The sequence below is a fragment of the Hakea prostrata genome, chromosome 5 (assembly GCF_041222555.1).
Source record: "Hakea prostrata isolate BN-2017 chromosome 5, UWA_Hpros_2, whole genome shotgun sequence".
Classification (NCBI taxonomy): domain Eukaryota; kingdom Viridiplantae; phylum Streptophyta; class Magnoliopsida; order Proteales; family Proteaceae; genus Hakea; species Hakea prostrata.
The window spans coordinates 131,357-148,038 of record NC_142604.1 but is presented as its reverse complement, the minus strand read 5'-3'; the positions used below and the strand labels follow the sequence as shown (position 1 = coordinate 148,038).

Below are 16,682 nucleotides of genomic sequence, written 5' to 3'. Positions count from 1 at the left end.
CAAAAGCGACTTGAGATTATGACACCAGTTTAGGAGTGAAGAGTCACTCCAATTTTCAGTACGTAATCCCAAAGGTCCAGTAGCATGTATTCTTTTTGCCCATTTAGTGACATCATTGTCAACAAAAGTGTAACACTAGAGAGGTGATGTTGACAATGCAGAGCTATTCTAGTGGTTGAAACCAACACCTCTTAGTGAAGAGAATCCTAAGACAAAGGGTGGAGAGGCAAGCTTTCTCTTGGCTTGACAGTTCAACTTGTTTGAGATCATCATAGAGAGTGGTAATTTAAATTCCATTAGATATGGTGTTGGTTCAGTTGATAAAGCCTCGTAGTATGAGGGCAATGGTTTAAATTTCTTCAAGGTCATGGCCCTGTCATATATTTAAGTATACAAAGCGTCCCTGTGGATGTACTTTGAGGTACACATAAACTGGCCTAGATATTTTTCCTTTTTTCTTGCAAATTTTATATTTTGGTCTATCTTGTAGATAATTTAGGTTGTATTTTTCACATAGGTTCAGGTTTAAATATGAAAAATCCGCGTAAAATTGAGCTTGGTTGATTCAAATCGGTTAAACTGGTTCGATCTAGTTTGCATCGAACCGGGCTCAGCAAGGAATAAGACGATCAAATTACACCTATCTACTTTGATTTATTCATCTTGATTGGACCAAACCAGTAAAATTGGTTCGACCTAGTTTGCATCGAACCGGGTCAGCACGAAAGCCGACACAAAGTACAACTAGGTTTTCCGTGTACAACTAAACAGAAACATTCTCTTCCTCATATTTAACGTCAAAAACCTAGTAATGTCGAAGTCCTTCAATGACGATAATAGCCTTGGAAATATCCACGCACTTATCGGGCTTATTTTGCTCAAGTGGGGGACCAAAGAGTCAATATACTCATTAAAACTTTCTATTTTTGAGACCCACAGCATCACGAGTGACAGTTGACGTAGAAATGAGTAAGATAATAAGACCTTTTTAGCCCCAAGTACCCCACAAGATCTTTGCTTTGCGGCACACTCTCAGTCCTTTCTATGAGTCTATCATATAGTTCCTGTTTTTCGAACGTTAACCTCGAAAACGCGACCCTCCTTTCTCTATTTACTTCTTGGTCCGCAAGTCTTAATCGAAACCCTTTTTTTTTCTTCCTTTTAGCATTCACTGCGAGAGTTGAGGTTTTTATGATCGAGGTTTTCCGGAGTAATGTATCGTAATCGGGACCGGAACGAGGGGAAGAAACTCTCCTGCTGTTCTTGATCGTATATGGTAACCGACTCTGTACGATTCGATTCTCTACTATTGGTTTTACTTCTTCTGATCAGATGCTTTCTTTGTGACTGTTCGATTGTTTTTTTGTTTTTAAATCACTTCAATGAAGAATTTTATAGTAAGACAGCAGAATTGGTTTTTGTTCAATTTTGTTTTTGTTAATCAATCGCATTGTGAGGATTTCAGTCGTCGAATGACGGAACTTCATCGGAACTGGTTAGAATTCGTAATGAGGTTTTGTGTGATCATATCAAGTGCGTGCTTAGGTTTTGGAGATAATCCATGCAATTCTTTCTTATTACTCTATATGAAGACAATGATGTTGCGTTGTTTGGAAATTTCGAATGAATCGAGTTATGTGTTTTTGTTTTTTGGTGGTCAGTGCATCATAATGCCTTGAATTTCTGTATAATTGAAATGGTGGTGTAAAGTGAAAGTCAGTTCTGGGGGATTACTTGCCTGGAGTTGTCTAATGAATGTGGTTCCAGGAATTGAATTATGGGTAGTATTGCACATTGCCTGTTTCCACTACTTGATTTCCTTGTCTTACATTTGGGCCATCTCCACGAAATCGGTTTACCTTTCCGCCTCTGCTCACAAGAAAATATGATTTAGCATTGTTGATTTCGAAATTTATTGGTTATAAAGTATATTGCTTCTGATTTGAAAGAGGAAGGGAAGGAAAGTCCTATTCAATATATTCCACTCTGTAAACTATGTCTTCTGTATCTAGAATATTTTTTTCTTTCTCAAGAAATTCATTCTAAAATTGCAGTTCCCCTCAAGGCAGTGACAGGGGTGCCAATATGCTCTGCTATTTACCCAAGCATTCCAATAGGCTCATGCCACCACTTGGCAGTTTGAGCAGTCATTTTGGCTGGTGTACTGAGTCTTGAAATCTTGAATGAGAAACATATAGCGAGGATTTAGTTCATTGGAATTCAGTCTTGATGGTTTTCATAGATATTCTGTTGGAGTTCTTTATGAGTTTGATAGATTGTGGAGTTTTCTATGGGTAACACATCTATGGAAACCAACAATTCAAATGCTTTACTTGGTTACATTCCAGTTCTACTAAATCAATGAAGGAGCATAGTGAAAATAGAGCCGTTTAAGCCACGAAGTGCCCTATCTTAAGGTGGTTTTGCCATTCGGGCTAGATAAACTTACCTTTCTCTGCCCTAGGCATGTATGTGGTTATTGATACTGCGTGCACTTAAATTTTCAAATCATGTTATTGTATTTATCATGTCTTTGGCTTTTAATTGCAGTCTGACATCATTTGTCAGAAGAAAAAAAAACTGTAATTCTCCTTTTTCTTGTTTCATATAATGATAGAGCCTCATTTGTTGTTCATTTTGTGGTCTCTCCTTGTAACTGTAGGTTGTTACACTTGCTGAGTATTGAATTGGGAGAAAATGCTTGTTTTGTTCTATTGTGAGAATTTAATGCATCTTGGTCTATGCAGTGTCATGAGAATAAAGAAGCAGTAAAAAGCATGTGGAGAAACATTTGGGGTAGATGTCAGGGAAGTTACTGAACCAGTCCATTCAAAACTGTGGTCCAAAGATGGATGGAATCTGTCCCCCCTATCGACCAGCAGAAAGCCAAATATATCGTCAAACTGATTGGCACAATGATCCCAGGATTGGGAGTGTTCGTAAATCCATTATAAAAAGAATGTAAGTCATGAAGTTTACTTAACCTCCACTCCTTAGAGTATTCTCCCTGTCAAATCTACATGGATATTGATAGACTACATGCCATCATTATCCTTTTATCTTCAGAAGATACCAGGAGTTTTGGATCTGAATCGAGTACTCATTTAGCCCTTTAAAAATTTTTTACAGGAGAAAATTTTTTCGGGAGCATCAGAAGTCTAAAGAGTGGGGGAAATCAAAGATCTTGAAGGCTGTGATACAAATGGAGGCCCATCTGTTTGAAGAGGCTGCTACATTTGTATGTGCTCTTCTATTTTAATGGTTTACTTTATTTATTGCTCCACCCATATACAATCTTCTACTTTACTAAATTATGTTAAATAAGCATCAGTCTCTTGGGATTATTGATCCATTTTTTACTTCATTTCAAGAAAAAACTCCATCTCTGCATTGAATTTGAAATTTTCTCAGGCTAACAGACAAACCAGTTCTTGACTCTTTGGGCGTTCTGCAACGCAGATTTGGATTTGTTCAACCACTTAAAGAGTGAACTGAGAATATTCATTCAGATTACTTTTAGATTTACAAAGTAATTTGATTGTTTTTTCTCCTTGCAATTTCCAGTGCTTTGACATCTATTGTTTTCTCTCAAATTCTTTTTAGGAGGAATACAGGAACCCGGATACCCTGCTTCATCGGATGTTTATTAGGGTGAGAGCAGAAAGTGGTCGTTATCAGAATCAAGCAACAAAGAGTTTCTCTGTTCCTTGCTTTTCCAACTTTAGTGTGAGGATGCGAAGTCCAGTAGTTTCAAACAGTAGCTGCAACTCAAATTCACCTGGCACTATTTCTGATTCATTACTGACCGACAATAGTAAGCATTCCACCTGCTTATTGCTTGATAATAAGTTGGACTTATTATTTCCTGATTGATACAGCTGTCAAATGTTCAATTCTAATCTAACTGTGTCTCTTTACATTTTTAGGATACATTCCTGATGGATGTAGTCAACAGTTATGTGATACTTCCTCTGATTATGGTTCAAGTAATATGCTGTTACCAATGAACGGATTGCAAGTTAGTAGCCAGGTGATTCCTATTGTTCATAGCACTTCTCACAGACTCAACTTGTGACAGTATTTCTTGGTTAGCATTTTCTAATGATGAAACTGAATATGTGTTACAGGACCCATTAAAGCAGCATTTATTTGATCCACTGGACTCTTTGAGTAGTTCTATCATGTTTCAGAGCCAGCCAATCTTATCCCCAAATAAAGCTTTTAATGCTGGATCAGCCTTTACTGGGTGTAATTTACAATATGTTGATTGGTCAGCATCAGCTGTTCAGAGTTATCCGGGTTTCTCTGGTTCTGGCAGTCATTCAAATTCTCAGCACCTTGGCTTGAATATTCAGCATCAAGTAAAGCAGCAGGGTATACTCTTTGCTAACTTCTTTATTATGCAAAGTCTTTCTATCATGACTAACTTTTTAACTGTTCAAAAATCTGTGACTGAGTCTGCTATTACTTTTTTCGTAAAATTGGGGTAGAAGCCACTGAACTCGGCCTGAATCATCACAGAGACCATGTCTTAGTTGAATCTTCATAAGAACATTTTTCTCTTTCCCTATTAACCAACATTTGGCCAGGATAAATCATGTCATTTTGCACCAGTAATTAAACCTCTTTTTCGTCCTTCTCTGTTTTCCATGGATTTTTTCAAGCCTTAGAGATAAAATTCAATGGGTGAATGATAATCTAGTCATAATTCTTCTGTTTTCTTTTACATTACATCTTTTTTCTCTTAAAATTACTCTGGCAGGTCAGGAAGTGAATATGGCAAGATCTTTTGCTGGGGTGAATAACCAGAATATGAATCATCTCAACAGTCAAAATCTGAGTCATCTTGGTCTTCAGTCTGAAGTGAGAGAAAGTACATCGTGGCTGCACCAAAGCATTCAGACTGCACATTCTTCACAGAACATGCTTGAGACATTTGATGTTTTGCCCCACTTAAATGACTGGGAACTGAGTACTGGTAAGGGCAATTTACTGCAATCTCAAGTGCATATGCAAAACCTTAAACAGTTCGAGTTGCAAGCGCCAAATGTACTGTTTGATCAGCCATCTGATGCCTACCTAACTGAATACCATGGTGCACAAGCAGTTCAGATAGGATCAGAGAATAACAAAAGATTGCAACAAGAAGTTCTTGGACAGTATTACTTTTGTGAGTCTCAGGTCATGCAACAGCAGCCTCTGAAACAGGATCCTGGCATGTCAAATAATCTTCCAGTACAAGGCCATGATCTGTCTCAGAAGAATAAACTATCTTCAGAAGATTCCGTTGGAGTTCAGAACTTGTGTGTCCAAAACAGAGCATGTTTCTTATCTACAGAAGAAGCTGCTGGGTTCGATCATCCATGTAGCGAATTGGATTATCCGCATAATTCCTTGTTGAGTTCCCAAAGTGAAATTTCCACTGCTCCTGATTATATGAAACCTCTTCTGGGGCTTATAAATAACTGTCATAGTGAGCACTGTCACTGCTCATTGTGCCGTCATCAGTTGTTGCATCAACATAATTGTGAAAGCAATGCCTGTCGTCTTTGTGGGCCTGTTGCAAGGGTTAGAAATTCTAATACTTCTGGATGCAGTTTGAAAAGATCAAGAAATTTTCCCCAGAGTACCATTAAAAATGCAGATTCTAATAGCATTGTCAACAAAACTATTGAAGATATACATCCAAAGAAACTTCTGAGGACAGAGGATTCATCTGTTTTGTTTTCCTCCAAAAATGTAACATCTGAAGTATTAACTTCTGTCATTGACCAACCTTTTTCTTCTCAACAAGTCGAGAAAATGGAAAAACAGCCTGGTGTACATACATATGTTGGAACTGAGGCCATAGAGGTGCAGACAGAATCGCGTAAAAGCCCGATCCAAGAGAAAATAAACATTGGTGAGATAAGACTTCGTGACCCTGATGAATCTTACAGTGCGATGCTCAACGGCAATCCTGTTATTTCTGAAGAATCTGTTACCTGCAGTACACTTGTGGACATACAGGATCATATCAAATCTGATCAGCACAAGAAAGAAAAAGAGCATGCAACTATGACAGAAGTTGAATATGTCAGAGTGACAAAACTTGAAAAGCCAAAAATAAATGGTGTTGCTTTGACTGAATTATTCAATAAAGAGCAAATTGAGGAGCATATCTCAAGTCTCAGACAGTGGGTTGGTCAGGTTAGCCATTTATCTTTGTGTAATTCTTTCATGGTAGCTAATGCAATTTTTTCCTGCCTACTTGTTTGACCACAATTATATTTTATGGTTCAGTGATGATTTAAATCATGCTTTTGTTAGAAATATGTCAATGTGATAGGCGCCTCCTAGGAATTCAGGCATTTTCTTGAGGGCTGCGAAGTCAATTACTTTATTGCAAGGTGGTTTGCACTGTTTGAATAGGTGACAAATCTTGTATTGGATGGCTAGTATGATTTAGGTAAATGTTTTTTTGTCGTATGTATTTCATTTACGTAGGATACTACTAATCATAAATGATAAATTACCCCCATTTAAATCCATTAAAAATAGTTAAAATTTTTTTTTTTCCAAAGGAAATATGGCAGACTCCTTCAGTCAAGAACCAAATCTGGTTGGTGAAATTCTTAACTTTTCAATGATGAGATTTTTGTTCCATAAAACTTATAATGTCAAAACAATGCTAAAACCAAAAGAATGGTTTACTATTCATTTGTTTTTTATTTTTAAAATTATTTGTATTTAGATTGATAGTGATAGAATTTGTGGACATAAAACAAAATTTAGCCTCAACATAACTCCTTCAACATAAACCAGATTCAAGTGATCGATCTAATACCTCCCACAAAGAGTCTCATGGAAAACTGAAATTATTTGACCCAATCAATCTCTTAGTGATAATCATATCCAGATATGCTATATTGGTATGTAAAACATAGATTATTTATTTTGAATGAAAATTTTAGGAATGTTATTCTAAAAATAATACTTCATTGCACCTATGGGGGTTTGAACTCTAGGCCTCTATTTAATTAAATTTCTTTTAATCACTGGGCTACAATGCAATTTTTTTTTTCTTCGGAATATCTTGATTTGGTATGATTCTTTGATATTTATTTAGCATATGAGTAGAGTTACATAATTTTAATGTGTTTTGTGCCAATAAAATGGTAGTAAAAGAATGACACTAATATTCTTTCTTTGCCATATTGATGCCTTAAAAATTGCCCTGCCAAGGCACTTTAGAAGACCCTTAAATGCCATGGTTGTTATGAACAGCTTGATTATTATGTGTGGATGTGAAAAACATAAACTTATCAGTGGTTAACTGAGTATAGAAACTTTATTTGTACTGTGGTTAGTTGATCTAAACCAAGTCTAGGGCTATAGGGTAACTTGTTAATTTCCCTAGACTTGGGGTTTGCCCAGGAAATTCCACCAAAAGAGGGATAGGTTTTAGGGTTTCTAAGGTGATTTAGAGCCTGCTGAATCTGAATTCCAAATCTGAGTTCTATTTGAAAATGAAGTTCAGATTTGAAACTTAAACTCAAAGGCAAGTTAGGGTTTCAGGCCGCCTTTGGCTAGGGTTGGGAGAGGGATAGGGATTGCTGTCCTTCAGTTTAGACTTGAGAATGTTACTGTTCTGCAATTCAGAAATTGTTTCAGAGAATGGGGAACTGAGGTATAAGCAATAAGGACTTTCTGAAAATTGAACTCTGCAAATCATTTGAAGAAGATGAAGTGCAGGAATTTTTAAAATCCAGAAACTGGACTGAGTTTAGGAAAATAATGTTAGAACTATGTTCTAATGCTAGGGGCGACCAAAAGGGAAGGGAAGTTTGTGGGAGTCTGGGGGAAGTAGGGAAGGGACTGGGGGATGGTCATAGGGAATGGAGAGGGGGTTAGGAAAGTCGTGGGACCTGGGGAAGGCTGCTGGAGTGATGCAGCAGCAAGGCAGGAGCTTGGGGAGATTGCGCAGGGCAGGGGAGGGTTTCCTAGGGTTGCATGGACCAAGGAAAGGGGTGGGGAGTGGCTGCAGATAAGGGGGAAAGGTAGGGGTGGGCTGCTATACTTACTTGATTGCTTGGAGATTGAATGTTGGCTTTTGAAAGATGAATGCTTGCTGGAAACTGATTGAAGACTTGAATGCTTGATAACTAGAAACTCAATAAACAACTGCAAGGTCCCCCTCTAAGGAACCCTGCCACCTCTTGGCAAATTCTCAATTCATTAATCAATCCAAGCTGAAAATAACATTACATGAAGAGTCTATTGATAGCCTAAAAATAAAAGACTCTTAACTCCAACTGAGATATCCTTATTGAAAGGATCCCATTACATATTGGACTAGACTTTTATCCAACACTTGTAACAGATAAGATAAGATTCCTTATCTTATATAAACTACTAAATAGGACTCAATCAAAACAACTTTAAAATCGAACTGGACTGTTTAAATAAATCCAAACCTCACTCGAATTAACAATCTAGACTCCATGAAAATTCTGGAATATACTAGAAATAAGTTTAGAAATAAAATAAGGGCTGAAATACCAAAATACCCTCGATAGGGGTTTGGCCAGATTAGGGTGGCTTCTTGGTGCTATCCTGCGGGCCCCACTTGAGGTTTCGGCTAGGGGGTCCCTATGTTCACCTCATGAATACGATGCAGCCTTACATCTCTAAAGTTGGAATAGTTATCGTGGTCCAAAACTATTTCTTTTTCTTTTGTGGATTAATAAGTAATTCATTAACCACAAGGAGAGAGGGGGGGGGTTAGAGATCAACAAGAAGCAAAAGGCAGAGCCATGACAAAGCCAATGTGCCCCAAAGGAAAAGCAAAGAAAAAAACTAAGCGCTAAGGCTGAGAACAAAGAGCCTAGACAAACTCAAGATCAAAAGTTTCTCTTATTTTTCTTCCTTTTCTTCTGCAAAGACTTGAGCTCAACAATGAAGACTTTGTTAATGTGGTGGCACCCTTTATTAGAACAGATGCTTCTCCTGCTACTTTAAAGTGGAGGAGAAGGGGTGTCAGAATCAGAGGGTCCTCTAGCCTACCTGTAGTCAATGTGACCCACAAACACCGAGGAAGAATATGTGTCCGAACCTGAAATGAAGTAAAGGAAATTTGGACTGGCCCTGGCCCAAACCCAGGCTTAGAAGAAGGGAGAGAGGGAGGGGAAACCTAGAGGGGAGGGCTTGGGGAGTTAGGTTGAGGGATGGGCTGGGGTTTTCAGGGTTTCAAGGGTTTAATGGGCTAGGTGGGCTTGGGAGGGTTAGTTGGATAATGGATGGGCTAGAAGGGATTTGTTAAGGGGGGGGGGTGGGTTAAGGGGGAGAGAAGAGATGGGCTCGTGGGAGGAGAGGGGATATAGGAAGAAAGGGAAGAGGGACAGGCGGCAGTGTTGATTTAGTATATGGTGTATAGGATGGTTTCTGAATGGATTTGCTGATGGGCTTGGACAAGTGGATTTTGAATCCACTATTAGGGTAATTGGGATGAAATGGTCTCAAGGATGTTAGGGTGATTGTATTTTTGGTGAGATAGGATTGGTTGTTGGATATGGGTTAAAAAGTTATGTGAATGAAGTGAAACTTGGATCATTCCTGGACCTTATTACCCAGAATAATCTCCCCAAGTTTCAGTGGATTTGGATGGTGGAATTATGGATGTTAGGTTTCTTGATTTTGGAAAGGAATTGGGTTGGGGGAAAATAAAAGATTGGCCTGATCTGGAGATTGGTTGGTTTGTTTGGGCTGAAATTTGAGTTGAAGGTAAGGGGTATAGTTTAATGGTTGGAACTTGGGGTGAAAGTGGTGGCTTGTTATGGGATGTGGCGGTTCCTGGTTTGGGTGGAAGAGACATGATTGAACGAGGGAATGGGGGTCTAAGACTGCAAATAAAAGTTAATGGAGAGGGGGATTGATGTAGGCTACCAATAATACCTAAGCCTTGAGGATGGAATTTTCAGATGGAGAATGAAGATTGAACTCTGGTCTTCAACTAGCCACAGGAGTCTAGGCTTGGTTTCGCCTTTAGGACCCTTCTCAGCCTTTGATCTTCAATTCTCTATTGATAGAACTAAAACTTCCTTTTGGATGAACAAAGAATTCATTACCAAAGAGGCGAAGAGGGGCTAGGGGAAGGAATACAAGCAAGCTACGGGCAGAACTAAGCCCAAACAATTGAAGCTCAAAAATTCGCACTAAGCCTTACACTAGCCTGACCAAAGAACAAATCCATAAGCGAGAGGCAAGCCTATTTTTTCCTTTTTGTTCTTACTCTTCCTCTTCCTCTTTCTACGGGACTTGAGGTCAACGATGAAATCTCCCTCTTCTTGGTAGCAACCGTTCGGGATTCGGTTGCTTTTCTTGCAACTAACACGACCAAAGCTAGACAAAGGGGAAGGCATTTCAATCTTTGGTGTGTCCATTGAAGCATTCTTATTGCATGATGAAGAGAGATCCACATTAAGGTGCCCAAAGCGTGTGAAGGAGAAATGGCTGTCTAGGCTGATAAGGCAGTTGGAAATCCCCAATCTGGAAGGGCAAACCAGAGAGACAAGAGAGGGAAGAGCAGAAATGGGGTGAAGGGTGGTGGGGACAGGTTAGAGAGAGAGAGAGTCTATAATTAGATCAGTAGCAAGGCCGACTTAAACTTGAAATAACTACAATTACTACATTTTAATACTTAAGATGGGTTTAAACCACATGTTTAATAAGGACCATTTAAATAACATGCATCAGTCTTAATGAGGACTAAATTAAGATGCATCGAACTCTAATAAGGACCAGACAATTAAATACTGGGAATTTTCGTACTCAGCTCATGTACCCATGTTTAGGTCCATTAATTTATCCGATTACGTGGGATATACATCCAATGGAAGTCCAATACCTATATGACCCAAACCTTGGCCTATTCTTAGGGAAAAAACCTAATTTGGGGCTGGATCTATATCAGAGTATTTAAAGAATTGTTCTTGGAAAGTTAGAAGTTAAAAAAATAAAAAAATAAATAAATAATTGAATTGTTCTCAATGGAACCTCGAATGCATTTCCTCCCCCTCCATTCTTGTCAATGGCTCCCCTGCTAGGTTCTCCTCCTCCAAAGCTAGAATTCAGCTGAGCCGTCCCCTTAGCTCTTCTCCTTGTCTTTGGAACTTGGAAGTATTATTCTCTAATTTCCAATCCAAAACTGACCACCACTTGATCCCCCCCCCCAAAGTGCAAGCCTCCAACCTCACTCACCTTGCCTTTGCCAACGATCTCACGATTTTTTGTAACAATGATCTTTCCTCCCTCTCCTCCATTATGCCCTTCCTCCACTACTTCAATCCATTTCTGAACTTCGAGTTAACCTCCTCAAGCCCAAAATCTTTATCTTTGGGCCTCAAACTCCCTCATTGTCTCTATTCTTCACATCTTGGGCTTCTCCCTTAACACTCTCCCCCATGAAATACCTCGGCCTTTGGCTTCTTCCCACTCATCTTAGAGGTCACCACTGCACTCCTATGCTTGACTTCATCAGAAAGAGACACTAAGTTTTGAAAAGCAAGCTCCTCCCCTATGCGGGTAGACTTGTTTTAACCAAGTCGGTCCTCCAACCTTCCTACATCTAAAATGTCAGAATTTTTGTTGAATTATATTTGAAATTGTGCATATTTTGTGTCTTGTATATTATCTCCGCTCAAGGAGGTTAAGATTCGCAAAATATTTGAGATTTCACCAAGTTTTTGAATTATGGGATACAAACAGTTATCTACAGCCAGTAAAGATTGCACACCGCATCAGATTTATAAGGTCATCTGTAATGATGTCTCCTTCAAACTCTCCCTCTTGCCTCACAAGCCTCTTGTAGATATCCCAAGGAATAGATACATTGTTGTTACCTGGAACTTAGATCCTTCTCTTTTGTACACATGCCTAGTTTTGTCTAGTGTGTCTACCCCCCCTCGTTTCCCTCTCTTGTACATTTTCTTTCTTTCAGGATGTGTTTATAGTATTTGTTTATTCACCAAAAAAAGAATTGCACATAGAAAATATTCCATTCATCATAAATTGTTGGTTAGCTCCTGAGAGTTCATACATATTTATGGGCAGCATGCTTGTCTTGCATACAAGTTTAGAGTCTTACAATGAAACAAAGCTAGAAACTTAAGCCCCCTTTATGAATCTGGAATTAGAAACTAAACTGAGATAAGGTTTCTTAATAGGCAACCACAAAATATCTAAGAAAAGGATTCTTATATATATATATATATAAGTAAATAATAAGTAAACAAACCAGCAATATAATCTATCATCTTGTAATTTCAGTGGGGGCCCTCAGAATCTCAAATATTTCCTTGGGCTTCCCTCTCCATGCAAGATTTATGTGCCCACAGTGCACTTGCCTGAGTGCCGTTCATGGTGACAGTACTCCTTTTTGTCCTGCTCTTCGTACATTGATTTAGTAGGGTTTGGTAATGAAATCTATCTGGAAACATTTGAATAAAACTCAAGGTTAGCTTTTGTTACTTCGATTGGTTGGGGGTAAGGGGGGCTTCTTGTGTTAGTCCGCTGTAATGGTTCACCAAAATCTTTCTTGGTTGTTGATTGAATCAGGGCTGGCCACTGATTTGGTTTCTTCAATCATTTGAAGGAGGGATGGCTTGTGTCATATATTTCATTGATTTGGTCTCCCCCCCCTCTCCCTGTATTAGTCAGAAAAAGTAACAAGATTCATAGAACAAGGGAACAAACATATGAATGTAAAAACAGGGGAAAAAAATTCTATTTCAATTTGATCTAGAATGACTGCTTCTAAAGTATTTCAGGGACTTCACGTGTTTGATAAAATTCACTGTAATTTGTCATGCCTCATGATAAGTTTAGCTTAAGCTATAAACTAATGAAATAATTTTGGTTGGTGCTGTTATCCTAATATTTCTATCAAGAAAAAAATAAACATCTCAAGAAACAAAACATGAGGAAAGAATTTGGGATAAACTATGTTTGACTCACAAAGTGATATAGCTGAAATTTTATTCCCGCTGAATTATTTTTGTCATAAAATAGAAAATTAAACCAGCCAATAACCATTTCAGCACCTTGATGCTTGATGAGTCTCGCCCAGGTCCAGCTGTATAAGCTATATTATTAGGGATGCCTTAGTAGGAGGAGCAATCTGATTCTGGTGAGGAGCTAAAGGAACTAGGGCAGGCCCAAAATGATGATAGGTGAGGTTGTGAATAATGAAGCACATAATCTGGTTCTTATGCCAATTATGACCTCATGTGGTGGGAATTGGAAGGCTAGGATCTGCATTATCAACACCATGTGTTATAGATCACAAGTCCACATGTACAGGCAGGAACAAACCCCAACACCAGCGTAGCAAGGTTTTGGGATGTGAGTCATGTGACTGCTGTGACAGGCAGCCTGGTCTGATGGTATGGAGAGTTTTTGTTGGTGTAGTGGAGCACCTGTTAAGTCATCCCCTGCTTGAAGATTAGATGGGATCAAGACAGGATCAAGATAGGGTTGAAAAAATAAATAAATAAATAAAGAAGCTACTGTTCACATGAACAATACCAATTTATTGCTCACATGAACAGTGGTTTTGGGGGCTGTATGGGTGTGAAGATGCTAGATGTTGGTGGAATATTCTGTGAGAAAAGCTATTAGTAGTTCTGTTCCTACTTTCAAAAAGTATACTATATTTCAATTAGGTAGTTTTTAATTTCAGTTTCAGAAAATATATTTCAATTAGGTAGTTTCTAATTTTAGTTTGTTGCTCTTTTTGGTTTTAGGACTTCCTATTTTGATGCATTGGAACTAGAGTTATAGGAAGGTTTTATTTTAATTGTTTTTCTTTTATATAGAAGTCTTTATTTTCTTAGGTTTCCCATTTTTGAGACTTTCTATTTTTGTGAAGCTTAGACCAAGCTGTTAACAGGTCCCATAAGTTCCCATTTTTTAGACCATTTCTATTCCCTTTCTTCTTCCTCCTCTTCTCATGCTTTTTAAGTTTTTGTTTCATATGTAAAGCAAGGGGGGGGGGGGGGGTTGAGGGTTGAATGCAGTAAAAGTTCCAATTATTCAATTGATCTCCTGCCGGTTTTCCATGGTTCTAGGTCAATTTCTGCATTATCTTGTAGCTGTGATTTTCATCGGCTATTCTCTTTCCTCCTATATTTTCCATTTCTCACTTTTCTTATCTTCATCATTTCATTCTTCAGTCTACTTTCTTTCTTTTTCCTCTGTTTGAATCTCAGTTTTCCCTAGACCCCATTTAGTTAGGATAAGCTGAATTGCTTTTGTTGATCCAGTAATTTTACTATTAAATATCCATCCAAAAAAGAACTTTACTACATGGTCTGGGCCTTTGCATGGACTTACATTATTGAATTGATGAGATAGTATATCCCCCCAACCCATATTTGTTGTGCTTGAGTGAACTTGCATGATTGGAAAAGAAATTCTTTCATAATAAAATAATTCAGAGTTGTGTGCTGGGATATATGCTTCTCCAGTAAAGAACTTAAAAAATAAATAAATTATATATATATATATATATCTTACATGTTGAGTGATACATGCTTGAAATATTTTTGAGTGTCACTAGGCTTTTTGTCCAGCTACAAGCTATAATATTTTACTCTTTCTTTTATCTTTTATAAAGGGAAAAGCAAAAGTGGAAAAGAACCAAGCGATAGCGCATCCTATCACTGAAAATGCATGCCAGTTGTGCAAAATGGAGAAGCTTTTTTTCCAACCACCACCGATATACTGTTCATTATGTGGTGCCCGTATCAAGCGCAAAATGATGTACTACACTGGACCAGATGGTATTGTGCGTTATTATTTCTGTACCTTATGCTATAATGGAAATCGAGTTGACAGTATCACCGTTGATGGACACAAACTTCACAAGGTAAGTCTGCAGAAGAAGAAAAATGACGAAGAAATTGATGAATCGGTAAGTGTGACAATTTACATGTCTGTGTAATTAAATTACAAACACACAACAGGAATTCTCATCATTGACTTTATTGGCATCATGTTTGTTGCAGTGGGTACAATGTGACAAGTGTCAAAGCTGGCAACATCAGATATGTGCCCTGTTTAATCCTAAAAGGAATGAGGAGGAGAAATGTGAATACATATGTCCCTATTGCTATTTGAAAGAGCTGGAATGTGGAGAGCGCAAACCTTTGGGGGATGGAGTTCTTTTTGGTGCTAAAGATTTGCCGAAGACTAAGCTTAGTGACCACATAGAGAAAAGACTTTTTCTGCGTCTCAAGCAAGAAAGAAAAGCAAGAGCAGAAAAAAATCTACTGAATTTTGATGAGGTACTTCTTTATGTTTTTAATCTCAATTAGAAAGTCATATTGATGCCATCCAAAGATTATTACTAAATTCAAGGTTACAGATACCGGTGCAAACACCAACCTTATTGGTTGCTGTGATTACTGATGCATACCAATAAAAACAGAAGAGAAAATTGAAAGACTGCATAATGACAATCAGGCTTTTCAGAGTATGAAGTTGCCAGTTAAGAAACATCACATTACTTAGCAGGTTTAAGGATGTTGAGATGGATAACTGGTTTTAATCAGGAGATTCCACAGAGATGATATAACATGGAGAAACTAGAGTTGGCCAAGATTTCTTTGATCATGTGGGATCAATGACTTCAGTTGCAGAAAGGAGCTATTTTCTGCCTGTTAAAAATAAATAATTAAATAAACATAGGCTTGCTAGTGCCTGACTCAGTGGAGCATAAGAAATGATTTTATATCTTACAGAATGTTGCATTCAATCTTCCTAACCAGTGGGATCCCATGCAATATAGACTTAGATCCATGTGCGCACATGCACAGACGCGTGTTTACATGCATGAACCTTTAGATATAAAATCTGTACAATCCATTGTAAACATTATTGAGTCACTTTGACAGCTTCAAATTGTGTTGCACAAAGCATCTCTGAATTACAGAATAAGAAGAAACTGCATAGTATAATAGTCTGATTTACAAGCAAAAGTAGTTCCTTCTGAACAAGACCAAAGTATAATGAATTGAACATCTTTCCACACCCAACAGAACTCCCAGAAGCTTACGTGGCTCTTCCCCCTTGAATCTTGTAAAAAGAAATGGGCAAATTATTTGTTATCTATTTATGGGCATTGTACTTAATTATTAAACAGATTCCATGGGTTTCAGTGGCTGAATGGAATTAGATTCCCATTTCTAAAGTTTCTAAAATTCCTTTAGTTGTTGGCACTTGTTATATTTATTACTTTATATTTTATTTTTCTTGGCCTATGACAGGTCTCTGATTTCTCGTTCTAAAAACGGTTCTGCAACTTCCTACATTATCAACAGTTGAAAGCACACTTGTATTTCTGTGCTTTTTGAGTAACACAAGATTTTCAGTGTCAATCTTTATGGTTGCTTCGCAATAATTGTAGTATTAAAAGATAAATCTTCTCCCCTTAGCAGGTACCTGGAGCAGAAGATCTTGTTGTCAGAGTGGTTTTGTCTTTAGACAAGAGGTTAGAAGTGAGACAGAATTTTCGGGATACATTTCAGGAGGAGAATTACCCAACAGAATTCCTTTATAGATCCAGGGTGGGAATGGTTTTTTTTTTTAGAGAATAACATTTTAAGAAAGCTATTATTTTGGTGGTTTTTCTTCCTATATTTCTC

General features: G+C 37.9%; 1 protein-coding gene across 1 annotated transcript in view; it reads left to right on the top strand.

The window, feature by feature from the left end:
• Positions 1-1,104: 1,104 nt before the first annotated feature.
• LOC149014232 (histone acetyltransferase HAC12-like) overlaps positions 1,105-16,682 on the top strand; it is a 29,066-nt gene continuing 13,488 nt past the window's right edge. The window contains 10 exon segments of the mRNA XM_089155301.1: positions 1,105-1,288; positions 2,748-2,961; positions 3,130-3,238; positions 3,604-3,814; positions 3,927-4,030; positions 4,128-4,374; positions 4,763-6,189; positions 14,654-14,950; positions 15,045-15,323; positions 16,476-16,604. Of these exon segments, the coding sequence (XP_089011427.1) occupies positions 2,801-2,961; positions 3,130-3,238; positions 3,604-3,814; positions 3,927-4,030; positions 4,128-4,374; positions 4,763-6,189; positions 14,654-14,950; positions 15,045-15,323; positions 16,476-16,604 (2,964 nt within the window). The 5' untranslated portion in view covers positions 1,105-1,288; positions 2,748-2,800.